The 26,091-nt window shown below is 64.7% G+C and overlaps 11 protein-coding genes across 12 annotated transcripts in view; 4 read left to right on the top strand and 7 right to left on the bottom strand.

The window, feature by feature from the left end:
- AMSG_04727 overlaps positions 1-1,456 on the bottom strand; it is a gene marked incomplete at both ends in the record, with an annotated part of 3,434 nt that extends 1,978 nt beyond the window's left edge. The window contains 3 exons of one of the 2 annotated variants that reach the window (XM_013902944.1): positions 56-349; positions 458-1,140; positions 1,330-1,456. In XM_013902944.1, the coding sequence (XP_013758398.1) occupies positions 56-349; positions 458-1,140; positions 1,330-1,423 (1,071 nt within the window). Of the gene's footprint in view, positions 1-55; positions 1,141-1,329 lie in introns of both variants that reach the window. The other variant, XM_013902945.1, reaches the window with a different exon arrangement.
- Positions 1,457-1,655: 199 nt separating this feature from the next.
- AMSG_04726 (zinc finger CCCH domain-containing protein 11) lies at positions 1,656-3,103 on the bottom strand. The gene is made up of 2 exons (XM_013902943.1): positions 3,015-3,103; positions 1,656-2,787 (listed from the first exon to the last, which is right to left on the bottom strand). Exons 1-2 carry the CDS (start codon positions 3,087-3,089, stop codon positions 1,669-1,671), a joined length of 1,194 nt encoding a protein of 397 aa, XP_013758397.1. The 5' UTR covers positions 3,090-3,103; the 3' UTR covers positions 1,656-1,668.
- A 489-nt stretch (positions 3,104-3,592) lies between these two features.
- Positions 3,593-5,959, top strand: AMSG_04725 (serine/threonine protein phosphatase; the record flags this gene model as incomplete). Its single annotated transcript, XM_013902942.1, has 1 exon — positions 3,593-5,959. The coding sequence occupies one exon, from the start codon at positions 3,593-3,595 to the stop codon at positions 5,957-5,959; it is 2,367 nt and encodes a 788-aa protein (XP_013758396.1).
- A 295-nt stretch (positions 5,960-6,254) lies between these two features.
- AMSG_04724 (histone H3) lies at positions 6,255-7,484 on the top strand. Its single transcript, XM_013902941.1, has 2 exons — positions 6,255-6,561; positions 6,648-7,484. The coding sequence occupies exons 1-2, from the start codon at positions 6,286-6,288 to the stop codon at positions 7,389-7,391; spliced, it is 1,020 nt and encodes a 339-aa protein (XP_013758395.1). The 5' UTR covers positions 6,255-6,285; the 3' UTR covers positions 7,392-7,484.
- A 156-nt stretch (positions 7,485-7,640) lies between these two features.
- On the bottom strand, positions 7,641-9,905 carry AMSG_04723 (uncharacterized protein; the record flags this gene model as incomplete). The annotated part of the gene is made up of 1 exon (XM_013902940.1): positions 7,641-9,905. The coding sequence occupies one exon, from the start codon at positions 9,903-9,905 to the stop codon at positions 7,641-7,643; it is 2,265 nt and encodes a 754-aa protein (XP_013758394.1).
- Positions 9,906-9,949: 44 nt separating this feature from the next.
- AMSG_04722 (uncharacterized protein) lies at positions 9,950-15,922 on the bottom strand (the record flags this gene model as incomplete). The annotated part of the gene is made up of 1 exon (XM_013902939.1): positions 9,950-15,922. The coding sequence occupies one exon, from the start codon at positions 15,920-15,922 to the stop codon at positions 9,950-9,952; it is 5,973 nt and encodes a 1,990-aa protein (XP_013758393.1).
- Positions 15,923-16,013: 91 nt separating this feature from the next.
- On the bottom strand, positions 16,014-17,660 carry AMSG_04721 (PQ loop repeat family protein). Its single transcript, XM_013902938.1, has 2 exons — positions 17,395-17,660; positions 16,014-16,896 (listed from the first exon to the last, which is right to left on the bottom strand). Exons 1-2 carry the CDS (start codon positions 17,653-17,655, stop codon positions 16,030-16,032), a joined length of 1,128 nt encoding a protein of 375 aa, XP_013758392.1. The 5' UTR covers positions 17,656-17,660; the 3' UTR covers positions 16,014-16,029.
- Positions 17,661-17,826: 166 nt separating this feature from the next.
- AMSG_04720 (uncharacterized protein) lies at positions 17,827-20,298 on the bottom strand. The gene has a single exon (XM_013902937.1). It carries the CDS (start codon positions 20,268-20,270, stop codon positions 18,000-18,002), a length of 2,271 nt encoding a protein of 756 aa, XP_013758391.1. The 5' UTR covers positions 20,271-20,298; the 3' UTR covers positions 17,827-17,999.
- A 394-nt stretch (positions 20,299-20,692) lies between these two features.
- On the top strand, positions 20,693-21,785 carry AMSG_04719 (diaminopimelate epimerase; the record flags this gene model as incomplete). Its single annotated transcript, XM_013902936.1, has 1 exon — positions 20,693-21,785. The coding sequence occupies one exon, from the start codon at positions 20,693-20,695 to the stop codon at positions 21,695-21,697; it is 1,005 nt and encodes a 334-aa protein (XP_013758390.1). The 3' UTR covers positions 21,698-21,785.
- Positions 21,708-22,634, bottom strand: AMSG_04718 (ubiquitin carrier protein). The gene is made up of 2 exons (XM_013902935.1): positions 22,597-22,634; positions 21,708-22,398 (listed from the first exon to the last, which is right to left on the bottom strand). Exon 2 carries the CDS (start codon positions 22,385-22,387, stop codon positions 21,737-21,739), a length of 651 nt encoding a protein of 216 aa, XP_013758389.1. The 5' UTR covers positions 22,388-22,398; positions 22,597-22,634; the 3' UTR covers positions 21,708-21,736.
- A 311-nt stretch (positions 22,635-22,945) lies between these two features.
- On the top strand, positions 22,946-25,938 carry AMSG_04717 (uncharacterized protein; the record flags this gene model as incomplete). Its single annotated transcript, XM_013902934.1, has 1 exon — positions 22,946-25,938. The coding sequence occupies one exon, from the start codon at positions 22,946-22,948 to the stop codon at positions 25,874-25,876; it is 2,931 nt and encodes a 976-aa protein (XP_013758388.1). The 3' UTR covers positions 25,877-25,938.
- Between the last annotated feature and the right edge of the window lie 153 nt (positions 25,939-26,091).

Below are 26,091 nucleotides of genomic sequence, written 5' to 3'. Positions count from 1 at the left end.
GCCGCCGCCGCCGCGCACATGTGCCGCCGCCGCCGCCCATCTGAAGCCGCCGCACATTGTTGCCGCCGCCACCACCCATCTTGAAGCCGCCGCCGCTGCCAGCGTTGTTGCCACCACCCATCTTGAAGCCGCCGCTACTGTTGCTGCCAAAGCCACCGCCTGCAGCCTTGTTCCCCCCAAAGCCGCCGCTGCTGGCACCAAAGCCACCGCCTGCAGCCTTGTTGCCGCCAAAACCGCCGCCTGCAGCCTTGTTGGCCCCAAAGCCGCTGCTGTTGCCGCCAAAACCGCCGCCTGCAGCCTTGTTGGCCCCAAAGCCGCCGCTGTTGCCGCCAAAGCCGCCGCCTGCAGCCTTGTTGGCCCCAAAGCCGCCGCCTGCAGCCTTGTTGGCCCCAAAGCCGCCGCCGCCGCCAAATCCGCCACCGGTAGCCTTGTTGGCCCCAAAGCCACCGCCGGCGGCCTTGTTGGCCCCAAAGCCGCCGCCAGCCGCCGCGCCTGCGCCAAACCCTGCAGCGGCGCCGGTGTTTCCAGCCCCACCGGTTGCAAACCCGTACTTGGCGGCCCTCAGCTCGAGCGCTGACTGGCCCCGGTATGTGGGCATGGCGGCGATGTCGACCAGCTTCTGGTTGCGCTCCTCCGGATGCCGAGTCATGGAGTACTTGACCGTCTCGCCGGCAGCCGCGGCGCCGTTGGAGCCAGCCCCGAATCCACTCCCACCAGAGGCGCCAAAGCCCCCACCGCTAGCTGCGGCACCACCGCCAAACCGGTTTCCCCCTGCCCCGGCTCCAAAGCCGCCGGCCTTGTTCCCGCCAAAGCCACCGGCACCGGCACCGGCGCCAAACTTGTTCCCGGCACCGGCGCCGGCGCCAAACTTGCTCCCGCCAGCGCCACCGCCAAAGGTACTCCCGCCACCTCCGCCGCCAAAGGCGCCACCTCCACCGCCTCCGAACCTGTTTCCACCGGCAGCACCGCCTGCAGCAGCGCCTGCGCCAAAGCCGCCAGTGGCGGACTTTGCGCCGCCTCCGAATCCCGCGCCTCCGGCGCCAAAGCCACTGCGGGCGCCTCCACCAAAGCCGCCGCCACCTGCCGCGGCACCACCAAAGCCAGAGCCTCCTGCCTTTGCGCCGAACCCGCCGCCACCACCTATAACCCCCCACAGTGCATGTACATCCCTCCCTGTCCCGTCAGTCTCCGGCCCTCTTCCCGCCCAATGCGACTTGCCAATGTGACTCGTCACCGCACCCCGCCGCCCGCCACTCTCTGCCTCACCCTCCTTGCCGCCCCCTTCCCGCTCGCCTCTGCTTCCTCGCTGCTCTGTCTCCTGCCACCTACCGCCAAACGATGATTTGTTACCGCCACCAAAGGTGGACCCACCGCCGCCGCCAAACCCTCCCGGCTTCTTGCCGCTCCCGAACTTGAACGCCATGAGTGGTGTTCGCTGTCGATGCGCAAAGTGGAGTGTGCCGGTTGACGCCGGGGCTCCCACAGCGGGTGCGAGTCGCCGCCGACTCCCGCGCCGAGCAACTGCTGGGCGACACTCAGGACTGCTGCCTATGACTGGCGCCAGCGTTTACTCTTCGTCGGCGTCATCACCAAGCTAGCTCGCTTGGACCTTGCCAGCATCACCGCGAACACTCAACACTGTTGCAGTCTACATACTGGCGCCAACGTTTACTCGTCGTCGTCGTCGTCAGAGTCATCGTCAAGATCCTCCAAGGAGGCAGCAGCAAACAAGCTCGCCTGGACCTCGGCAGCATCGCCGCCGGCCTCCGGCCCAGTGCCGGGAGCCGCAGCGCCGCTGCCTGCACCATCGGCGGCGTCAGCCTGTGCGGGTGCAGAGCTGCTGGTGGTGGTGGTGGTAGTAGTCGTAGTGGTGGTGGTGGTGGTGGTGGTTGCCGATGAGCTCGCGTTGCCACGGTCCTGGCGGTTGTCAAAGTTGTCGACACCATCGTCGTCATCCACAAACGAGTCGGGGTTGAACTCGAACAGATCGCGGCCAGAAAGGCCTTCCTTGCCGCCCTTGGCGTACGTCGAGACCTTCTCCTCGCGCAGCTTGGCGGCCTTCTCCTCGCGGGCGGCCACCTTGCGGTTCTTCCACGCAGTAAAGGTCTCGGCGGTGACCGGCGTTCCATCCTTGATCTCCTTGCGCTTCTCCTCGATGATCTCCTCGATGCACGGGCCCTCGTCCTCGTCTTCCTTCTGCGCCTTGGCCACCGACTTGAGGACAAAACCCGGAGGAAGCGCGTGCCGGTACTTGCATGACTTGCCGCCGTTGGGACAGACCCAGAACCAGCCGTACTTCTTCTCCTCGATGGCCTGGATAAAGTACTTGCACACAATTTTGGTCGCGTTGGGCGCGCCGTGCTTCTGGTTGACCACGTCGCGGAGCTTGGCCTCGTCCCAATCATTCATATCCTCCTTTGCCTTTGCCTCATCGCGCTCGTCGGCGTAGATGTTGCGCTTCTTCTGCTTGCGCTCCTGCGCCATGTCGTGAGAGTACTTGCACCGCTTGCCCTTGGAGCAGAGGCCGCGCTTAAAGTACTCGCACACCACCGACTTGGGGTCAACGCCTGCGGCTAGCGCCGTCTTCTTTGACCGCACAACCTTGTTCGTCTCGAGCAGCAGCTGGTTGTACTGTTCCGCAGCCTTCTTCTCACGCTCCCGCCGCGCCCGCTCACGCTCCCTCGCCCGGTCCTGCTTCGACCCGGGCGCAGCCTGCTTCTTCACCTGCTCCACATACTGCGCCACACGCCGCGACTTGTTCTTGTTCTTCAGCCCAAACGTCTTGTCCTACTCGCCCAACCCCATTCATCCAACCCCGTCTCCTCCATAAGTCCCTTCTCTGTCCCTCTGCTCACCACCTACCCCGCACTCTGTGTGTGACCAACCAAAATCACGAAGGCCGACCCGTCTGTCGCTTCTTCCCCCCCCCCCCCCCCCACCTCCCCCTCTCCTCCCCCCTCTCCTCCCCCCCCTCCTCTCTCTTCCCCTCCCACATTCCCTCTCCCTCAACGTACCTCGACCACCTTCTTTGCCTTCTTCTGGTTGGCCTTCTTTGAAGCATCTCCGCCGCCTTTCTTCCGACGAGCCATGGTCGCAACGTGTCCGTCGAGTGGTGGCCGACTTGGTTGATTCTGGCTTTGTCGGCTCGACTGCCAACCAGCCAACCATTCTAATCGCGGAGGGTGGTGGTTGGTGTTGGTGGTGGTGGGGGGGGGGGAGGGAGGGGGAGAGGCAGCGCTAGGCAGCGCCTCGCTCAGCAGTGAACGGATTGTTCTAGAGATCTTGGATCCCCTCCCCTATACGGAGGAGATCGGTGGTGGTACATGAGCATCGCCTCTTTTTTCCCCTTGCCCTTGCCCCCCCCCCCTCCTTCTCCCTCCACGACAAATTTTCCCTCCTCACCCCCACCCCCCCCACCACCACATCCTAAAAATTTGAACCACAAACCCAAAACTCGCGCCACCGCGGTGCACCTTGTCCGCGCGCCTGCTCTTCCCCCCCTTGCACACGGCCTGTTCTCGCCTACACTCCACCGCCAGGTCATCGATACCTCCACCCCCCCCACGCAGTGTTGGCGACGAGGTAGCCTGGCATGTCGAGTATTCCCGAGTCGTTTGCCTCGCGTGACGAGATCCTCTCCACCTTCTCGTTTGACCTCTCGCATGAGCTGCTGACAGCGGCCAAGGTCGGCCCTGTGGAGCGGTCACGGATCGAGGCCAAGTTTCTCGCTCACGCAGCCGATGGCCACTTTCTGGACGAGCCGGCCTTTGTTGAGCTCATGGCCTCGCTTGGGGTCTCGGCTGCCAAGGCTGCGCTCTACTTTGCCGGCTTCAACACCGCCTCCCCGCGCGGCCGCGTCGACTACCACCAGTTTGAGGTCGGTATCATCGCCATGGATCCGCACACCCCGCACGGTGGCGCATGGGGCGCCGAGCGGCTCACGTACATCTTCTCCCTCTACGACACCGATGGTGACGGCACCATCTCTGGCTCGGAGTTTGCTGCCATGTTGGCTGACATCGCCACCGCTCGTGCCCGCGGCACCCGCCCGCCACAGGCCGAGTCTGAAGCCGATGCCGCCTTGGCTTGGGCCACCGTCTTTGGCTTTGACTCGCTCGCGGCAGGCTCGCTCGACTTTCGCGCCTTCCACACCGCTGTCGGCGAGATGCGCATCCGCGGCACGTCCAAGCTCTTCCGCCTCCGCGGCTCGTTCATTCACGGCTCATCGTCGGCCGCCGCCGCTGCCCAGCTCCGCCCGGGCGCCACGCCTGCAAAGTCGCAGCTGGCCCTCCCGCCAGTCTCGCCCATGATGTCGCCGTTCTCGTCTCCCGCCCGCGCGGCCGCGCCAAAGGCCAAGGCCACCTTGTACTGGAAGGCCATGACGCCCGCTCGCCAGGCCCACTACGCCGACGCTCGCTCGCGGCGCGAGGCACACGCTGCATACATGTCCGAGGCCTTTGGCTCGGCTGCCCGCAAAAAGGTCAACTTTCTCGATCCCGACGTCATCTCGGCTGCCCGCTCGCCCACCAAGGCTCAGGACGGCGTGACGTCCAAGGTCATCAACCCGCTCCTCCTTGGAAGCGAGACGTGGTCCCCGCCACCGGCTGGCGAGCCGTTTGACCTGCTCACCGTACCCGAGTTCCTCCGTCTCGCCCAGCGCGCTGGCGACGTCCTTGCTAGCGAGCCGACCCTCGTCGAGGCCAAGGCCCCGTTCAAGGTCTTTGGCGACATCCACGGCCAGATCAACGACCTGCTTGCCTTCTTCCGCACTTACGGCGCACCGCAGCACGTCACTGGCGACATTGAGCTGGTCTCGTACATGTTCCTCGGCGACTTTGTCGACCGCGGTCCGCACTCGCTCGAGGTTGTCGCTCTTCTCTTCTCGCTCAAGGTCCGCTACCCGTCGCAGATCATTCTCATCCGGGGCAACCACGAGGATGCGGCCATCAACGCCGACTACGGCTTTAAGGCCGAGTGTCTGACGCGTCTCGGAAACCACGATGGCGCCGCCGTCTGGGCCGCCGTCAACGACGCCTTTACTCATCTCCCGCTGGCCGGCCTCATCGACTCGGAGATCTTCTGTTGCCACGGAGGGCTCGGCGGCTCGGTCCATGGTCTTGACGACGTCCGCGCCGTGCCCAAGCCTGTAGTCATGTCGCAGCTCGCCGGCACTCGACACGAGCACATTGTCCGCGATCTGCTCTGGTCCGATCCGACCGCCTCGGACTCGGTCGTCGGCGTCCACGCCAACTCGCGTGGGCCAGACGTCACCACCTACGGTCCTGACCGCGTCCAGCACTTTTGCATCGATAACGACGTCTCCATGATCATCCGCGCCCACGAATGCGTCCAAGACGGCTTTGAGCTCTTCTCTGCTGGCCACCTCGTTTCGCTCTTTACCGCCACAAACTATCAGGGCAAGTATGAGAACGATGGCGCCTACCTCGAGATCACCCGAAACCTCAAGGTCACGCCCAAGGTCATCAAGGCCAAGAAGCTGGCCCCGGCTCGCCCGGCCTCAGCGCCGCAGCACAGCAAGGTTGTCATCCCCATCCAGCACCACGAGCTCGCCGCCCAGCGGTCCGACCGCTCGCGCCCGTCCTCGGCCGCCGCTGCCAGGCCCGCTCCGCCAGCCATCCGCTTCACCTCGGACTACAAGGAGAACCACGGCCTCGCTCCCATGGTGCCCAAGCACCACCGTGCTGCCGCGCGCCCGACGTTTACCGGCTCAGGCCACTCGGAGCCTTCATCACCCACCGCCCGCAAGATCCGCTCGCGCCGCGCTCTGCGCGCGCCGCCGCCCTCGGCCGCCGCCCTCCACGCCCACACAACATCATCATCCACCTCTGCCCGCCCTGTCGCCTCATCACGTCAGCCGCGCCGCGAGCGTCCCTCGCTCCGTCATGGTCGTGCCCGCCCCTCGTCGACCTCATCAGCCTCGACCCGCTCTATGCGGTGAGATGTGACTATTGGCCCCCCCCCCCCCCCCCCCCCCTCCCAACTCGGCCCTGTATCCTGACGCACGCAGTCTCAAGCCACCACCAGCCACCATCTGCCACTACAAACAACAGCTTGTGTCTCATAATCATGGTTGACCCACGATGGCAACCACGATGGCGTCCACCATCACGATCATCAACCCTGTCCCGACCTTCCGCCAAAGGAAGAAAAAACACCCGCCCACGCCTGCAGGGGCTGTCCACCTGCACGCGCTTGTCAGCCCCCCTCTCCACGACACGACACAACACGACACATCTCCCTCTCTTTCTCCACCGAGGGTGTACCATGTCGTTCAACAACAAGCATGCCAAAGTGGGGCTGTGCGAGTTCCCGCAGGCTGTTCTCAAGCAGATCCATCCCTCGCTCTCGCTCTCTCATGCTGCGCTGCGGTGGACGACGGCGCTGTGTATGGACAACGGCCGGCGGATGATGGCCGAGGCTGTCTTTCTCTCGCAGGCGAACAAGCGGAAGACTGTCGACTCGCGGGCCATCCAGACTGCCGTCCGGCTGATTCTTCCGGGCGAGTTGGCGAAGCATGCCGTGTCCGAGGGCGTCAAGGCTGTGACCAAGGCCTTCTCCTCGGCGAATCTGGCACTGCCTCCTACGCCTTCTCGGGCCTCACCATGAACGCCACTGACGCTCGAAAGGTGCTCAAGACTGCTGCAGAGGCGCTTGGGGCTGGATCGATGCGTCTTGGATCGGGCGCCATTATCTACGCCTCGGCCGTCATCGAGTACCTCCTGGCAGAGTGCCTGGAGCTGGGCGGCAACGCCGCCAGGGATGACCAGGATGCCGCAGCTGGCGACGGTGGCGAGACTGCCATTTCCGTCATGCACCTGGCCAAGGCAATGATGAACGACGAGGAGCTGTTGCTCTACCTCGGGGGCACCCATACCTCGTGGTTCGTCGATCCGATGGGATGGGGCGAGTACTATCCGCGCCCTCAGCCCATCGCCTCGGTCGTTCCGGCGGCGTCCGTCGCCGACTTTCTCGCCGCCAACGACGACGTCATGCACCCGACTGACCCGCCTGCGATCCGGAGACTGCCCATGCAGCGAGTCATCCGCGAGGTGGCGCAGGATTACAAGTGCGACTTGCGATTTGAAAAGGCAGCCATTGCCCTCATCCACGCAGCCGTCGAGCAGTTTGTGGCCGAGATGTTTGAGGCCATGCAGGCTGAGGCCTGTGCCCACGGCCGAACCACTGTGACTTGCAGGGATCTCCAGGCCGCTCGTTGCCAACTCCTGCCCAGTGCCGGCATGCTACAGCATTACTTTGTGGAGAACAACCCGTTCCTCGCCCCTATCGCTGTCGCCGAGGAGCAGGCGAAGTTGTCCCAGCAAGGCGACGGACCTAGTGCCAACAGCCAGCCGTCCAAGTTCTTCTCTTGATTGCTTACACTCTATCCACCAACCTATGGTGCGGTTGGGCCCGATCCAGCTACAATGCGACGATCCGTAGTAAATGTGTGGAAATATCTCTGAGCACTCGAGCCGACAGTCAGCAATCCGACGCTGAAATAGCGTCCGACAGCTCGGCACGCCAGCCTCGGCTGCAAAAGCGTCAAGCCGATGAGCAGCGACATGAGCGAGGACGCTTTGCAGAGCGAGGATGTGTAGCTAGTGGTTCATGCTTGGGATTTACAGTTCTGACGACCACTCCTCATCGTACTCGTAGTACGAGTACTCACCAGTAGTAACAGCGGCACCTGACTGGGCTGCAGCGCCGTCCGTCCCATCAGCGTCGAGGAGGCCGGCATCAGACCGTGGCGTTACGGCCTGCACCACTTCGGACGGACCTGCCAGCCCGACCACGGGCTGGACATCCGAGACGTCCACTGCGGGAGTATCGATGTCGGTCATCGAGGTGGTAAGCGCAGCGACCTTCTTGAGGTTGTGCTGCCGCTTGCGCGCTGCACGCTGCTCGTTCTTGGCCCGCCGCGCGGCCTTCTCGATCGCTCGGGCTTCGGCCTGCTTGGCAGCCTCGGCGCGCGCGGCTGTGGCCTGCGCATCGTCGACCGCAACCATTGGCCGCGAGGCAGGCTTGGATGCCGCCGCTTCGGTGGTCTTCCTGGCATTGGCGCTCGCCACTAGAACCTCGGACCGGTGCTTCTCAAGCCCCGAGAGAATGACCGACTTGCGCTTCTCGAGATGAGCCTTGTGCTTGGCTTGGGCCTCGTTACGCTCGACCTCGGAGATCACAGGCGCGGCGCGGATAGCCAATCCCTCGTCGGAGCTCGCCGAGCTGTGCGTTGTCCGATGCGAGCTCGTTGTCTGCGGCACTGTCTGGTCGGCCCCTTCGGACGAGCCCGACCGCGAGCCCGCGGCCTCCAGGCTCTCATCGTCTTGAGCCTTGGCATCCAGCGGGGTCTTGGCCTTGATCGCGTCTTGACCGCTCTCTCCGCCGATCACAATCGGCTTGGTCTTCATGCGGACGAGGATACAGCCGACAACGCCGGCGATAACCGCCACAATTAGCGCAAGCACAATCCATCCGAGCGCGCCCACAATCTTGGCGCCGACGCTCTTGTTGCTGCCACCTTGGGCGGCCGGGTTCGTCGGCACACCCGGATTCGGGCCCTTGCCGTCGATCGCCGCCTCCTGCCCGGTCTCCAGCTCGCTGACAGACAGGTAGCCAGTGGCAAACGTGTTGTCACCCGACGCGAGCACGTCCAGCGCGCACGCATCCACCAGCGACTGCAGGCTAACAAAGCCGGCGCAAAGCTCACGCGCCGCAGCCACTTCGGCCTCGCCCCATCCGGCAAGACCCAGGCGCTCGCGCGCACTCGGGGAAGGCACGCTCAACTCGAGATTCTCGGCTTCCGGCAGCGCGCCCGACGTCGCACGCCAGCCGTCGGCAAACGCAGCAGAGTACACAAAGTCGAGATCGTCGGCGGTGCCGATTGCCCCATCGGCGGTCGCCACGTCATTGTCGGGCAAGCCATCAGCGTTGCCCAGCAGACCCGTAAGCGCCCCACGGTTGTACCGCGAGATCGTCGGCATGACCTGCAGATACTGAACATCGTAGCCAGAGACATGGACCGTCATCCGGAGACCGTACCCACCCGAGCCCGGGTACAAGACAGTGAGACGCAGCGGATGCGCCACCGTCAGCTCGCCTGACCAGGCAAAGGTGATGAGAACACCATCAGGCACACCAGCCAGCTGGCCCTTGAGCGGAGTGCCGGCATCGACAATGTCGGCGGTGGAGACCGCCGTCCACGCGCTGCTGTCGCCCGCGCGGACTGAGATCGTCGGCCACGCACTCCCGCTCGCCCGTTCGATCGCCACCGACGGGCGGCCGGCGAGCGCCACCGAGGCACCGGCGTTGACCGTTGCCGCGCCGGCTGGCACAATGCGGATGTGCGAAGTAAAGACATCGGTCTTGGAGAGCACAAACTCACCGAGGCCATGGAACGACCAGTCGAGGCCATCAAAGGTCCGCAGGTGGGGATCGCCGTAGGCAACCGCCAGCGGCGGGCCAACACACGAGGTCGTGGTGGGGAAGACCGTGACATCGTCAAAGGTGGCAGACCCAGTCCGGTACCGCATCATCGAGTAGATGCGGAAGGCAGTGACCGGCTCACCAAAGTTGAGCGTGCCGGCAATCATCTCGGGCGTCGCGGTCGTGCCGGGCGGGAGCGGGAACGCGCGTCCGTAAAGGAAGCCACCCGAGGCCAGCTCGGCATCAATGTAGAGCGAGAGGTAAGGGACGTAGCCCTCACTCACGTCGTTGCTCGAGAACCGCACAGCAATGTAGAGCGCCGTCTGCGGCTGCGAGAGCTCGATCCGCTGACCCACCGCCATGCTCGCCGACGTCGACGTCGAGCTCAGCTGCAGCGCACCGTTGACATACGCCACATCGCCGCCGCTGTTCGAGTCAAGTGGCCGCCAAACGCCGTCCATCGTACCGGCAGTAGCCGAGAGTGCGAGCCCGTAGTTGCTGTTGCTCACCAGTTAAAGGCCTCGGCGTCGGGATCAAGGCACACGTCCGGGTTTGTCGCCGCTACTGCGCGGACAAGCGCTGGCGCGAGAGCCACGCCCGGGATGTACACATTGCCACTCACGCTTGAGTCGAGCGTGAGCGTCACGCCCAGCGTCGACGTTCCCGACGGGATGGCAATGTTGAGCTCGGTCGAGGCCGAGCCAGTCACAACGCTCGGCACACCGCCGTCAAACGAGACCGCGGCCGAGAACGACTCGGGCACCGCCGTCGAGAACGGGATGACCAGCCGTCCGCCGTGGCGCTCCACCATCAGGTCTAGGATGTTGACGGTAAAGGAGAGCGAGGCTCCGGCGCCCAGCTTGAGCGCCGGCAGCGACCGCTGCAGGTCGTACGCGCCAGCAATGGCCGACCACGCGCTGGGCGTGTCGAGGGTGACGCCGGCTGCAAGCTCGATGCCGAGCGCAAGCTTCGGCGAACCGGCATTGATGAGGTTAAAGTCGCGGATAGGCGCCGCGCATGAAGTCGAGCACGCCGATGACTTGCGGCGAATGAGGACGCGCCCGCCGCTTGCGGTTGTGCTCACCAGCGTCGGCGCACCGCAGGCGCCGACCAGGTTGGGCGTGGTGACGAGGGCGTCGGTCGCGCACGGCGTGCCATCCGGCGTGATTCCGGAGCCATCGGCAAGAATGAGGCAGCTGGCGCCAAAGGCACACGACGGCGTCGCGCCGCCGCCGCACAGCAGCTCATGCATAGCGTGGTACGTCGATCCATTGTTTGGCGCAACCTCCCAGCCACACCCGAGCGGGAGCGGCGTCGAAGCCAGGCCGCCACAACTCGCACTCACGCTGTTGCCCTCGAGCACAGCGTACTCGTAGCATCCAACCGAGGCTACACCGGCCACCGGCGTGCTCGGCAGCTCAGGCGCGAGAACCGGGCCCGAGTGGGCGGTGAGCGCGCGACCCTGATCGACACTCGAGCACGCGCCACCCGGACGGTACGAGAGCTGCGCGCTGATCGCCGGCCAGCTGCACGTCTGGCAACCGTTTCCGGAAGAGTCGACCAGGGTGAAGCTCACTGCCATCTGCTCACCAAGCGCAATGGTCCGCGAGGCCCCAAGCGTGATCTCGACGCTGCCGGCGATGGACGTCACACTCAGGTCGAGGATCGCAGCGGCATCGACGCTCACGCTCACCGAGCCCGGCAGGAGGGTGAGGAGGCCAGCAGTGTCAAGATCAACCCTGAGGACCAGGTCTTGCGCCACAATGTCGGCGCCGACACCGGGATAGTCGCTCTCCGCGTTGGCAATGACCAGGTTGATAACCATGTCGCCGGCAACGCCGAGAAGCCCATCGGCCACAATGTTGGAGCCGGCGGTGAGCGTGAGGAGAGGTCCGGCGGGCTCGAGGACGACAGCATCAAAGTCCGCGGTCACGGCCGGCTGGGCGGTGGTGGTCGTGTAGTCGAGTGCGGCATCAATGGTGATGTCGTCGGTCCGGATGGGCCAGGCCTCCAGCGGGAACTGAACGGTCGACTGGGCCATGGCAGTGAATGAGACGGTGATCGTACCCGACGACGAGGTGTCGGCCGCGCCGTAGACGATGACCATGTTCGGCTCACCAAGCGGGAGCGTGGCCGAGAGCACCTCCGAGGTCGGGAGCGAGAGCGGGACGCCCTGCGCGCCGTTGGCGACGTTGACGTCAAGGATGGCCGATGGGGAGGCGAAGAGGAACGGTGCGCCATCAAAGATGAGATCGAGGGCAGAGGCTGTGAGCGTGCCGCGCGGGAGGGCAACGCTGAGTGTGATCGAGAGCAGCTCATGGGCGAGGGTGAAACCCTGCCCGACGCAGCTCGGGGAGACCACGATGGCACCAGCAGGCAAGGCCTTGATGGTCACCGCGGCGGCAGCACCGGCGTTGACGGCGTATGATGGCGGCGTGTAAGCCGGGAGACAGGCAGGAGCTGACGGTGCCGAGCTCCGTGGTTGGTAGGTGCCAGCAACAACGGCGGCGAGCGGATAAACGCCGCCGATCTCGACCGAGTCCGGGAGAACATACGAGAGCTCGCATGTGATCGAGTCGAGGACGCCGAGAGCGTCGGTCGAGACGGTGAGGACGTTGGCGGGCGAGACGACGGCCGAGACCGCAACCGGCGGAGCCGGCGAGGCGTCTGTCGCCTGAGTACACGAGGCAGCTGCAATTTCGAGGCCTGGAGGGGTCACCACGGTGTAAACCACGTCGTGGGCGGTGACCGCAGCGTTTGTCGCACTGGCATCGTGATCGAGGACCAGCTCCCAGGTCGCCGTGTCGCCGGCCTCGTGCGGCCCGGCAGCGATCGAGGCGTCGGCTTCCACAAACGACGAAAAGGTGAGCAGCGGCGCCGAGACTGTCCGAGCGAGGTTGACTTCCGTGGCGACCGGCGTAGCCGAGACCGAGGCCGGCGAGTACGCGTAGTTGGCGAGGAGCGTGACGACGTCGCCGCGCGAAGCGCCCGGATTAACGACAGCGGTAACGACAATGGTGATGATGTCGCCATCAGTGTCGATGTTGTCGGGCGGGTTGGTCACCGCCGGCGGCGAGGCCGAGTCGAACAGCGGGAGCGTGACGGCGTTGGCCGCCGCTGCCTCCGGGCTGAGGTTGACGTTGGTCATGGGCGAGCCGTTGGCGAGCGTCGCCACTGCCGAGACAAGCGTCAGCGGACCAGTAGCGCCGAGGTAGACGGTCGGGTTGTAGTTGACGCCCTCGGGAAGGGTGATTGCCATGTGGTAGGTGAGCGCCTCGGACGGGACAATCGTCGGCAGAGCGTCGAGGCAGCCGGACTCGAGCGTGAGGGCCGCAACGGGCGAGGCCAGGACCCGGTTCATGATCACAGGCGCCGGGCTGTAGTCGTGGTAGCAGCCGGCAGCGGTCGTGCCGGCAGTCGAAGCAAAGGTACGTGCGGCGGTAAAGGTGAGAGTCGATCCCGACGGCGCTGTCGTGGGGATGGAGCCTGGGATGGAGATGGTGAGGTCGGCGCCTGGCGCGAGCTGCGGGAGGACAACGACTAGGTTGCCATCGACAACCGTAGTGGAGATCGGCGTGTGCGAGCCCGAGGAGGTGGCACTGGAAAAGTCGGCGATGAAGAGGTCGGGGACAGCAAGGGTGACGACGCCATCGAGAGTGTCGGTGTGCGCCGACGACGGCACGGTGATGCGGGCGTTGAAGACGGCGGCATCGCCTGCGTCTACGATGACGGTCGGCGAGGTGCCGAGCTCAACGTTGAGAACGGGATGGACGACGTCGAACCAGTTGCGGCGGCGGATGTTGACGCCGTTGGAGAGGACGATGCGAGCGGTGGTGCGGAACCGCGACTTGAGGTCAGCAGCGTCCATGCTTCCACCATCGACGCGGAGGGTGGCGACAAAGGTCATGGTGTCGGCAGCTGTGACGATGTTGTCCGGAGTGTTGACGATCGTCCCGAGGTTGATCGAGGCCTCCGAGTTCGAGTTGGAGAGCACGGCGGCGGCTCCAGACCAGGTCAGCGCCGGCGAAGTGACGGTGACGGACTCGATGACAAACTCGCCGGGCGCCTCCGAGTCGAGAGTAAACGAGGCGTCGGGCGAGATGCCCTCGGGGAACGTCGCCGTGTAGGTGAGAACAACGGTCTCGCACGGGGCGAGATCGTCACGGGTGACGCGATCCGAGGCCTTGTTGGTGTAGTCGAACGAGGTGGTGATGTCGAGGGTGTCGAGCTTCGGGACGGCGACGGTGAGCTCAGCGGCGGTGGCGGCCGGCGAGAGGCGGCACGAGCTTGGGACCGGCGAGGTAAAGTGGCCGAGGTAGCACATGGGCGGAGCCGTGGGCGCAGCGCAGACCGTGCCGGACTCGACGGTAGCGGCGATCTCGACGTCGAATGCGATGATTGCGACGCCATCGCCTGGGACAGCGTGGACGATGAGGCCGGGCGAGTTAGTGCTGAAGAGATCCGACTCGGCGGCAAGGGTGTAGGCGAGCGGCGAGCCCGCGCCGTCGGTGACCGTCAGTGAGAGCCCACAGGGGCCGGGCCGCTGAACGTAACAGGTGGTGTCAAGGTTGAGATGGAGGACAACGTTGTGGGCGATACCCGACTGGACGTTCTTGTAGGCGGCGGAGAGGCGGACGATGTCCGAGCCGTCCATGCCCGAGACCGAGGCAGCGACGGGCGAGGTGATCGGTGGCGAAATGGCGACGGTGGTGGCCGAGGGCGAGGCCGGATCGCAAAAGTTGACGGTCATGGCGTCAAGCCAGTCGCTAGCCGGGCATGAGGAGCAGGTGGCCGTGACACTGCTGGAGGAGGCACTGAGGAGGCCTGTTCCCAGAAAGTTGATGAGTGGCTGGCGGACGGCGATGAGGTCGGCGTCCGAGGTGGCAAAGATGGAGTTCTCGAGCGCGCCGTCGGTGGCTGAAAAGGTGTCGAGGTCGGTGCCGGTGACGTCGACGACAGTATACGAGCAGCGGATGACGATTTCGCGGTAGATCGAGTCCATGTCCGAGTGCGGGGGGAAGGTAAAGGTCAGCTGTGAGGCGCCCGAGTCAACCGCAAGTGACGGCGAGCCGATGATCTGGGTCGCGGCCGAGTCTGCGGCTGGGGTGCAGACATTGGGCGCCGGATAGGTAGCGATCGGAGTCGGCCCCGAGTAGGTGGTGCCGGTCACATCGTGCTGCGGCGAAGGGACGTTGAGGGTCAGCTCAAGGGCAGCATAGTCGGTAGAGATGAGCGGGTAGCGCATCTCGTAGGTGACGATGTCGCCGATGTGGACCGGGTTGTTTGTGCCGCACGGGCAGTCGGCCGAGTTGACGGCGACGACCTCGAGGGTGATGGGCTTGGGCTTGATGGGCCGGCCCGTGGCGGCGGCGGCGACGAGCTTGTTAGGATTGTAGCCGATGATGGTGCCGCGCCAAACAGAGTCAGCGGTGATTGAGTCGCCGGTGACGAGAGTTGGGTCGGTGTTGAGGCGGGTGTCGGTGAAGAGCTCGTTGACGTTGGCGTACGAGATGATCGCGGCCGACTCGCAGCCCTGCAGCTCGCCAAAGACGGAGCGGTAAGTGGAGCTCGTGCCCGACGTTGCTGGGTTGGCATCGTTCCCGACGTCCGAGTAGTCGTAGGGATGGGTGATGTCGATGGGCGAGTTGCCGTTGATGTCCGGCGCGCGGAGCTTGCCGGCAGTGTTGGGCGTGGTGCCGTCGTGGACGTTGAACTCGAGGACCTCGATATCCTTGATGGCAAAGTACTCGGACATGACGTTGGTCGAGGTCCAAGCAACAAGGTCACGCGGGGTGAGCCAGCCGACGCCTGCGGCGATCGAGCCCGAGTAGTCGGTCTCGATGGGCACGGACATGCCGGCGAGCATGGGGCGGAGGTTGATGATGACATCCTCGGAGAAGCCGGCATGCTGCTGAGTCGCACCCGAGTTAAGGTCCACAAGAGTGAACGGGTCGACAGAGACAGTAAAGGTCGCCTCGCGTGGCTGCTGGTTGGCCGGATCGAGCCCCGTCGCCGGGTCGAGGACGGGAACGCCGGCCGAGTCAAACTCCGGTGCCATAAATGGCGCGGCGACAGTGGCAAACGTTTGGATGTCGCCGGAGGCCGTGTAGACGGCGGTACCGGCGGCAACAGCATTCTCCATGACGAGCGACGAAGTGTCGGCATTGCATCCGGCAGGGCTGAGGTCGCATTCGCCGTCGATGTTGAACAGGGCCGTTGCGTCGGGATAGCCGACGCGGAGAACAAAGGACGAGCCCAAAATGGCATATCCCGCAGGGATCGTCAATTTGACCTCGAGCGCGTTGGGATGGCACGTCCCGGTCGCCATGACGTCGCCACGGGTAAACTTGGACGCGTAAGTCACCGAGGCCCCATCAGAGGCGACGGCGAGGAAGCAAAGGAAAAGTGAAAGGTAAAGAATCCGGGTGGTAGCACCCGAAGAGCAGCACAGGGAGGCCATCGCGGAAGTGCGGGTCATAACGTGCGGCTCAAAGAACAAAAAAGTCTTGTTTTTCCGGAGAGAAACGTGCCTAATTGCGGCTAGTTTGGATGTGTGTGTGTGTGTGTGTGTGGGGGGGGGGTGTTTTACGGAGCTGGGACCGAGGTGTTGTTGGCCGGAGCGGGAGGCAGCGGCTGGACTTCGGGGTCGATTTCTGTGACCTCTGCGGGCACGTTGCCCTTGTAGATCTGGAACTGGGTAAAGATAGTAAAGTCAAAGCAGAGGGTGCCGATGGAGCCGATGATGTATGGGAGGCGATTGCGGTACTCATGCCAACCGTGGGTGTTGAGGAAGATAGAGACGGCGTAGAAGAGGTTGCCCATGACGGCAAAGAAGAACATGGCGAGCGAGAGGCCGTCGGTGGAGCGGCGGCGGAAGTTCTTGACAATCTGCGGGGTGCGCGAGCCTAGGTAAAACGCCGCCGACGACCAAGCCAGGATGGTGCCGATGATGTTGATCGTCTTGCCCGAGGTGTGCATAAGGAGGACGCGGCCGCCGGGGCTGGCCACCCGGGCGGCAAGAGACGACGGCTCCAGCGCCAAGCTCGCCGTGGTCAGCAGGCCAAGAGCAAGAAAGACAAAGATCGAGTGCAGGCGGGTGGCGTTGGCGGCAGGCACGCCTGGCTGAGACGCACTGGTTGAGTACATCGAGTTGACAGTAGAGTGGACGGTTGAGAACGGGATGGAAGGCGTGCCCATGCCCGGTGGCGTCACTGTCGACAGCGGCGACGCTCCAGAGAGCAGGCGTGTGGTCTCTGACGCACCGGTGCCATGTACCGGCGTCCCGATGACTACATTTGGCGAAGCCACGCCTGGCCCGCCCGGCTTGCTCAGCAGGGCTGAGCTCTCGGTCGTCAGCGACTTGGCCTTCTTGCCGCGGTTCTTGATCGAGTAGTAGCTAAACTGCGAGAAGAGGATTGTGTCGATAAAGACAAAGTACATAGCTTGATACAACTGCAGGCATAGCAACCATGAGATGCAAGTGAGTAGCAATGGCGGTGGTTGGACAAGCGAGGTGATCAGTCGCCTCTCCTGCCAAGTCGACTCGCGTCGTGTTGGCTCGACCCGTCGTCGCCAGTCGTCGAACCGAGAGCCGAGTGCCCGAGCCGAATACCCATACCTCTGGCCGGGCCCAGGTTCAAGGGAAAACAAAGAGGCCAGGAACCCTTTCCCATGGATTTGACATCTCTGGCTTGAACTAGAGAGCTCAAGTGTACATGTGTAGTGGAGGGAGGGATAGGGGTGTGTGTAGGGGGGGGGAGGGGAGGGGAGAGCGCCAATGGATCGCGCCAATGTGTCCGACAGAGAGGGCAGGGTGTGGGAGGGGGGGGAGCGGGGGGGTAGGGGTAGGGGTAGGGATAGAGACGGACGGGGAAGAAGGAGGGAGGGTAGTATGTGTTGAGAAGAGGGAAAGGGGCGGTAAGAGGGGAAGGTAGGTGAGGTTGGACGTACCTGGGTAGGCAGCTGGTTGGTGAGAAGGCAGCCGAGCAAATTGAGAATGTCGCCAAAGAGCCACTGGAGGAGGAAGGGAAGGGCAAGCGAGTCTGCGTTACCGCGCTTAAAGTTGGTATAGATCTGAGGTGCTTGGCAAACAAGCCACCATCCTGTAGACATGATGCCAAGGATGACAGAGATCTGTCCCTGAGTATCGTACACGCACTCGCCAAAGTAGTCTTGGCACCATTTGACAGCACCAGCATCGCATGCCACCATCACGGCCTACCCGACGACAAGTGGACCGTGCCGTCACCCCCGCTGCCTGCCACCACCCGCCGCCGTCTGGCTTGGCGACACAGCCGACAATAGCTTTGGTGGGAAGCTAACCACAGATTGAGTCGTGTTCTAGCTGCAGGATGCTGCGAGGAGTTCGATGTCGTGTGGGTCGAGATACTGCCAAACAGTGTTTATCGGCGTGTGAGGGGGGGGGGCAGTGAGCGCCGCGCGGCGCGCCGCGCGCGGGGCGCGAATCGGTGATGACCTTGGCATCAAGGCTCATAGTGGGCGCCCATGGTGGGCCCCACCATGGGGCTCAACATGGGACTCGACACATCAAAACCTCACCATCCGTTGTCGACGGTGTAGGTGACGAGGTAGGCGGGCATGGCCTTAAATGAGTAGGCCATGTACACGCGGGTGCCGCCGGTAAAGCCGGTGACGGTGTCGTAGCGGGCGTGCTTGACCTTGACCTTGCGCTTGGCGCTGGCCTTGGCCTTGTGGATGCGGGCGTTGGCCTTGAGCTCCTTGGCGTGCTTCACGGGGCTGCCCCACTGGTCAGTCGGAACGACGGGATAGTCCTTGGTGAGCAGCGGCGGGCGCTGGATGCCTGAGTTCGGGTCCATCTGAGCGGCTTCGCCGGTAATGACCTTGGCCACAAACATGGTGTGATGGCCCGAGGGCTCGTAGTACGCGTAGCTATGCGAGTAGTTGGCCCGGGCGGCAAAGTACGAGGCACGGCCCCACATGCCCCAGTCCGAGTAGCGGAGGTCAAAGCCCTCCTCCGAGGTGTAGACCTGCGATGGCTCGGTCGACGACGTTCCGTGGAAGAGGAGCTTCTCGTTCCCGTTACCGCTTGTCTTCTTCCGGACCGAGCGCAACTCCTCGATGTACCGGTGGTAGAGGTGCTCGTTTTGGACCCGGTAGATCTTGGAGATGTTGATCGCGGGCATCGACTTTTTGAACTCGATCTCGATCATGGTCCACTCAACCGAGCCGGGCCAGATGTCGACCATGACGCACGGCTCCTCCGAGTCGGTCTCCTCCCAGAACGACGCCATCCACTTGTCCGGCTTGCGCGGCGTCCGCGCGACGAGCTTGCGCATGGCGCGGAGCGCCACCGCGTACTGCCGACCGCACCGCTTGGAGCAAAAGGTGGCAAACTTGGAGCGGATGACCCGCTGTGCACGGTCTGGATAGTACACACCGACGCCGCACCGCGGGCAGAGCGACCGCTCGCGCGAGGCGTACACCACAACCTGCGTGACCAGTGCCGCCGCTGCGTCGCGAACGCAGAACTCGCTCCGTGCAAACTGCCCGCGCGGATGCTCGAGATCGACCTCGAGGCCCTGGAGCGAGTCGTACACGCCGTCGTCGATCTCCTCGTCGGTGTACATGTACGTCCCGTACGGGTTGCCCACCGCAACCTGCGCCACGAGCAGGACCCGCCGCCCGTGCCGCCCAAGCGGGTTCGGCATCAGCGTCGCGTACTCCTCGGCCTCGAGCGGCGATGGCGAAAAGTAGAGCCCGGCGCCGAGTCGCCGACGGATGGTCACATGCGAGTCCGAGCTGTCGTCGTCGTCTCCTGCACCCGTGCCTGCAGCGTTGTTGTTGTCGTCGTCTTCGTTGTCGTCAAGCTCAGACACCGACTCGTCGCCCTCGAGCACTGCGGCCATGGTCTGCGAGAGCGGTGCTTGCTTGGGCGTCACCGTCAGCGCAGATCCTCCCGAGCTGGTGGTGAGGAGCGACGGATGCGCGCGAGCCCGTGCGCCCCAGCACGGCGCTGCGTCGAGGTCAAAGCCCTCGCGAAGAATCGAGCACAGCTTGCACTCGGGCATGGAGCAGAGCTCGGTGTTGCCGTTGAACCCGATGGTGCACTTGGCAAACGTGCCGTGGTACAGCCGCCTCACGAGAAAGTTGTTACGCGCCAGAAACGGCCGCTTCTTCTCCAGCTTGTGGACGTATCGGTCAAAGGCCTTGACCTGCTCCTTGGCCGGCGCAATGTCCAGCACCGTGTCCAGCTCCGCCGACGAGTCAGCGGCGGCAAAGTCGGCCCGGATGTTGCCCACAATCTGCCGCCCAGCCTTGCTCGCCGCCTTGTCTACCTCGGCGGTGGCCGAAATGAGGACAGAGACGCCGATCTTCTTGTTTTTCCGTGCGAGTTCGGGGTCGCCTCCGCTGCCCTCGACCGACGACTCGGACGTGGAGGCATCAGACGACGAAGACGACGACGATGCGTGCTTCCCCTTGCGCTTACGCTTGGCATTGGCCTTTTTGCTCTTCTTCTTACTGCCCTTCTTCTTCTTCTTCTTGTTCTTCTTCTTCTTCCCCTTGTCGCCATCTCCTGCGCCGTCGTCGTCGTCGGGAAAGTCCTGCCGCCGTGAGACGATGCGGAACTTCTTTGCGTTCTGCAGCTTTGTCAGCACCTTTGACACGCCAAACTTGGCCGCAGCCGCATCCGATGAGCACTCTGCTGTCGACGACGAAGCGCCTGTCCCCGTCGTCGTCGCCGTCCCAGTCTCCGTCACGTTGCTCTCCTCCGAGCCATAGTCCGAGCCATAGTCCGAGCCCGAGTCACTTCCACTGTAGTCACTGTCAGTCACACTCGACGACATAGCACCTTTGTCGCTCAAAGTATGTGAGAGAGGCGTGCTCAGTCCCCACCCTCGCATCCTTGGCCGGTCCTGTCCGCTTACCCGGCGGTGCGTGGGCAAAAGCCAGCTGCCACCCGTCCTTCCCCAACCGTTCCATTTGTTCGGTCCGGAATCAATCACTCGCGCGTCCGCCTTGTGCCGCTCCCCCCCTCGCCCGTCTGTCGCTTGACTCGACTGACTGCCCAACTGTTGCCGCCCGAACCAGGCTCCAGCCAGCCAGCCAGCCAGCCAGCCAGCCAGCCAGCCACACACGCGCGCGAGCGTGCGCACTCTCTCTTCTCGTTCTTGCTCATTCACTCGCTCTGGTTCTCGCGCCGCCCGCTCCCGCTCTCTCTCTCTCTCTCACACACACACACACGCTGTTCCTCGCTCTGCTCGGACCGATGGCGGCACAGCTCACACTACCGTTCACCAAGATGCACGGCCTAGGCAACGACTTTGTTGTTGTGGACAGGGTGAGCTCGCCGGAGGTCCCACCGATGACTGCGGCTGCGGCAATTGCGCTCAGCGACCGCCATCGTGGCGTGGGCGCGGATCAGGTGCTGGTTGTCGAGCCCGGCGACGGCAACGAAGCCTCGTTCCGCTACCTGATCTACAACGCCGGTGATGGTGCTCAAGTCGAGCAGTGTGGTAACGGCGCGCGATGCTTTGCCAAGTACATCCGTGATGCGGGGCTCGTCTCGCCCGAAACAACGGTGCTCTCTGCCGCCACCATCGCGCGCACCATCGTTCTGCACCTCGAACCGCTTGCGCCCGGCACGCTCCCGTCGGCAGATGCAATCGACATGGTGACGGTGGACATGGGTCCGGCCGTGGCCGGCTTTGAGGTTGCCATTGCCGACGGCGGTGGCTGCCAGCACCGCGAGGCCATCGCGCCTCGGCTGCCCGGGTACGCGCCCGGACCCGAGCTTCTGCTCGTCGACATGGGTAATCCTCATGGCGTGTGGGTGGTCGACGACGTGCTGACCGCGCCAGTGAGCACGGTCGGCCCAAAGCTCGAGCGTCACCCGGTCTTTCCGGCGCGGGCCAACATCGGGTTTGTGCAGGTCATCGACAGGTCAAGGCTCGCGCTGCGGGTCTACGAGCGGTCGGCCAGCGAGACGCAGGCGTGCGGGTCGGGCGCGTGCGCAGCGGCGGCGGCCTGCGTCCGAGCCGGTCTCGTGGACACTCCAGTCCGAGTCTACTTTCCGCTGCCTGCGCTCGCTGCGACGGGCGTCGACACAGGAGCGCTCAACCTTGGCGCTGTTGTCGCTGACCTCGATCGCGCGCGTGCTTTTCTCGACATCGCCATCGACGGCGACGACGCTCGGTGCCTGATGACCGGGCCGGCGGCGAGTGTGTTCTGTGGTAGCATCCGGCTTGACGCCACGCTGTTTGAATCAGCGTAGGTGCACGGCAGAGTGTGTACAAATGATGTTATTGCGGTCTCAGTCCGACTCCAGCATGTCCTCCTCGTCTTCGTCGTACTCGGAGTCCTCCTCCAGAACCCAGTCGCCGACCGACTGGACCGAGTCCTCGCGGACGACCGGGGCAGAGGGAGCAGCCTCGGGCGGCTGGAAGCCCTCGGGCAGCTCGCGCAGCGACTTTTCGCAGAGTTCGCGGAGGCGGGCCTTGTACGCGTCCATATCGTTGCGGTACTCGACGCCAGCGTCGATGTTGGCCGGCGACGAGAGATTGGGGTCGCCCAGCAGCGAGCGGACCGAGATGAGGACGGTCTCGACAGTCTGGATGGGATTCCACCGCTCGGCGAGCGACTCACCCGAGCCAAACTCCTCCACCGGCGGGTGGAGAATGGAGATACAAACCTTGCCGGTGTCCGGCGGGCCGTGGATGTTCGGGTGCCACATGGTGGAGGTGAAGGACATCTTGGGCGGGTTGTACGGATAGTCCTTGGGAAACTCAAGCTCAGCACGAAAGACTCCTCCCTCGTGGGTTGAGTCCGGCGGGCCGGCCATGTAAACCTCCCAGTGGTAGATGTCGTCACCCACCAGGCCGACCTTGCACCCATCGATGGGGTTCTTTGTCGCCGCCTTCAGCTGCTTGGCGAGCAACGCCGCAGACATCGACGATGCAGACATACTCCTTCTTCCTAACGCACACCATCCCATTGTACCACATCCACATCTCCATGAGTGCTCCCCTGTTCCCTGTCACCACCCCCTCCACGTATCCCGCACCTCGCCACCACTTCGCCCCGCCACCCCCCCGTCCCGTCCCCCCACCCCCCCCACTCCCCCACCACCACCTCCCCCTCCCCCCCCCCCCCCACCCCTCCCAACCCACATACCTTTGCTACTTTGTTTGTAGCCTATGAGCAAAGAGAACTGTGTCTATGTGTACGTATATGAGCCTCCCGCCCTCCATTCCCTTCCCCCCTCTTATGGGCATTCCCTTCATGTCGCTTATCGTTCAGCGACCGATGGCTCACGCCACCGCTGCCAACGATTAATTCACGAGTTGTTTGATTGAATGATGCGTCGGGTCGACTCTCGCGCCATCACGCACCGCGCGCTTTCGCCCCCCCAGCCCCCCCCCCCCTTCCCCCCCCCTGGCCTGAGCTCTTGTCTGAGTTGGAAACAGCACACACCGCTCTGGCAAACGAGGGCAACTACAGACTGTTTGCTACTGGTGGACCCATGCCGCGTGGTTCAGCTTCCCGGTCGGTGACGCCCACTCGGTTCTCCCGCCGCCTCCGCAACCGCACCGTCTCGGTGGCGCCCGAAGACGACACGGGAGGCGCTGCTGCTGGCGCAGCTCCGGCCTCGCCAGCTCCGGTTCCTGCTCCTGCTCCGGCCCGTCCCGCACGCACTGCACGTGCCACTCGGAGCCGTCCTGCTCGGGCCACTCGCTCGCGCTCGGTCCGGCGCTCGCCCTCGCCCTCGCCGGCGCCCGAGTCGCTCTCCGAGGAGGTCGCCTCGGCGTCGGTCTCGGACGATGACGATGACGATGACGATGACGATGATGACGAGGGCGAGTCTGATGATTCTGGCGAGAAGCTCTCTGACGACGAAGGTGCCGAGAGCAGCAGCGAGGATGAGTCGGCCTCGGACGAGACGTCCGAGGAGCCGTCCGGCGAGGCCACGGCGGCATCAGTCGCCTCGGACGCTGGCTCGCCGCCGCGGCTCGCCCGTACTTCCATGTCGCCGCTGCCGACCTCGCCGCTCTCGCCGCGGGTGGCGGGCGTTTTTGATGTCAAGGTTCAAGCGCCGCCACGGATGGACACCCCGGTGCCCGGCCCCGATGGTGACATTCACGCTCTGCCGGTCGCCGATCCGGCCCTCCTCGTCCGAATGATCCATGTCATTGGCGCTCTTGCCCTTGCCCTCAACCTCTGGGTCGGCGCTACTCTTCGCTGGATCTTTTTCCTCGACGACAACCGCTACTTTAAGCACGGCTCGGTCTGGCGCGGCCTCATCATCATGGTCCTCGTTCTCCTCATCGGCACCTGGACTGGCCCGCCGGCGCTGGGCCATGTCGCTCCTGCGCTGTCGGAGCTCTCAACGCCGCCGCTCCCCGCTGCGCTCCCGTTGCTTCCGTCGCTTCCGTCGCTCCCGTCGCTTCCGTCGCTTCCGTCGCTCCCAACCTTTTCGTTGGCGCTGCCGAGCCTTTCGACCTTCCCGACCTTCCCGACCCTCGCCAACCTGCCGTGGATCTCTGTTCCGTCGTTTGACTTTGCGTTCCCGTCGCTCCCGTCGCTCCCGTCGCTCCCGTCGCTCCCGTCGCTCCCGACGCTCCCGTCGCTCCCGTCGCTCCCGTCGCTTCCGACGTTCCCGACGCTCCCGGCCAGTCCCGGCCCCAGCCCAGCGTCGTCGCTCCCGCCGCCGCCGCCGCCGCCGCCGCCGCCGCCGCCGCTCTCGCCCGACTTTGACATGGACGAGTTGAAGCAGTACATCTCGGCCACGGTTGCGTCTGCTGTTGCGTCTGCAGTCTCCTCCTCGGTGCCGGGCGCAGTGTCCCAGGCCGTTCCGTCTGCGGTCGCCGACGCCATCGCTGCGCTTCCGCCCCCGCCTCCGCCGCCGACTCCGGCCCCTGTTGCCCCGGCGCCACCGGTTGTCGACGACGCTGCGCTGGCCGAGCTCAGCGCCAAGCTCAGCGCCCTGACCGGTCGGGTCGAGGGCCTCTCGGGCAAGCTGGAGGCGAGCCAGGACGAGGTCGCTCTTGTCCGCAAGCGGGCCACTGCAGCCACCTCTGGCGTTGACGAGGTCCGCACGGCCACCAAGACCCAGCTCGACGAGCTCTCGCGAGTTCTCTCGGAGCTGGCTGACCAGGTGGCGGCTGTGGAGGAGGCCCAGGCTGCGAATGCTGCTGCCGCTGCTGACGCCGCTGCCGCAGCTCAGGCAGCCACCGAGGCCGCCGCCGCCGCGGCAGACTCAAGCTCGGCGCCGTCTCCGAGCCCGGCGCCCGTCGAAGCTTACGACGACTCTGCTGTCCGCGCCGAGCTGTCAGCGGTGGCAGCATCGGTGGCGAGCCTCGAGCCGAAGCTTGCGGCGCTTGACGCCGCAGTGACAGCGCTCGAGAACGCGCCTGCGCCTGCACCGGTCCCGGCCCCCGCCCCAGCATCCAGCTCACCAGCGCCGCCGTCGCCGGCCGTCACCGAGGCACTCGCCCGCGCCGACGCCCAAATCAACGCCCTCTCGGGTGCGGTCGACGCGCTCAAGGCCCAGCTCGCCGCTGTAGAGAAGGCAGCATCCGCCGCTGGCGCCGCTGCCGCCACCGAGCAGGTCGACGCTGTCCGCAAGCTCATCGACGACGCAGGCTTTGTCACCACCTCGCAGCTCACCGCGCTCATTGAGGCTGCGGTTGCCGACCGGCTTGAGGCCATCTCGATGCCGACTGCCGCTGACGTGCTCGAGCACGGCAAGGCCGACATTGCCGCCATGGTCCGCGACTCGGTCCGTGCGGCTGTCGACTCGGGCACCGTCGACGTTGTCGCCGGCGTCTCCGCCGACGAGGCGCAGGCGCTCGTCGCGGCCTCGCTCGCCAAGTACCATGCTGATCGTACTGGTCTTGTTGACCACGCTGCCGACGGCTTTGTCGTCCAGCACTCGCCGGACTGGTCGCCGGCCGGCGGCATGTCGGCATCGATGGCCGAGGCCATGGCCGCCTTCCTCTCCAAGGTCACTTCGCCGCTCCGGGTCGCCGCGCCTTCCATTCCGCGCGCCACTGCCATGCTCCTTCCGTCGGCTGGCGTCGGTGACTGCTGGGCTATGGCCGCTGACGCAGGCTTTGCCACCGTCCAGCTCTCCAAGCCCGTTGCCGTCACCTCGATCTCGCTCGAGCACATGCCTGCCGCCGTCCTCCTGCACTCGTCGTCGGCTCCGCGTGAGTTCCGCGTCTACGGCTCACCGGACTCGGGCGCGTCCTGGACCCCCATCTTTCCGGCTGGCTCCGACTCGCCGGTCTTTGTCTTTGACCCCGCTTCGCCCGACCTCCTCTGGGGTGGCGTCCTCCATGCCAACGTTGCTGTCGACTCGGCCGCCTACAACCAGATCCGTCTTGAGATCCTCTCCAACCACGGCCACAACGAGTACACCTGCATCTATCGCTTCAGGGTTCACTCGGCATAATGCTCTCAGCCTTCATCCTTCCCCCCTCTCTCGCCTCTTTCATCAGGCTGTAAACTTGTTGTACTCTGTGTCCTTGCGAAACGTGCAACGTTCCCACGCGATTTCGTCCTTTTTGTGACCCGCCGAACAACGGCCATCTCAATGACTCGCAATGGCAATGGCACAGCCCGGGATCACCTCACCCTCCTTCCTTCCTTCCACAAGGCCACCCCTGC

The sequence above is a fragment of the Thecamonas trahens genome (genome assembly GCF_000142905.1).
Source record: "Thecamonas trahens ATCC 50062 unplaced genomic scaffold supercont1.20, whole genome shotgun sequence".
NCBI lineage: Eukaryota > Apusomonadida > Apusomonadidae > Thecamonas > Thecamonas trahens.
Note: the sequence above shows the minus strand (reverse complement) of the source record. Positions and strands in the feature narration are given on the sequence as shown.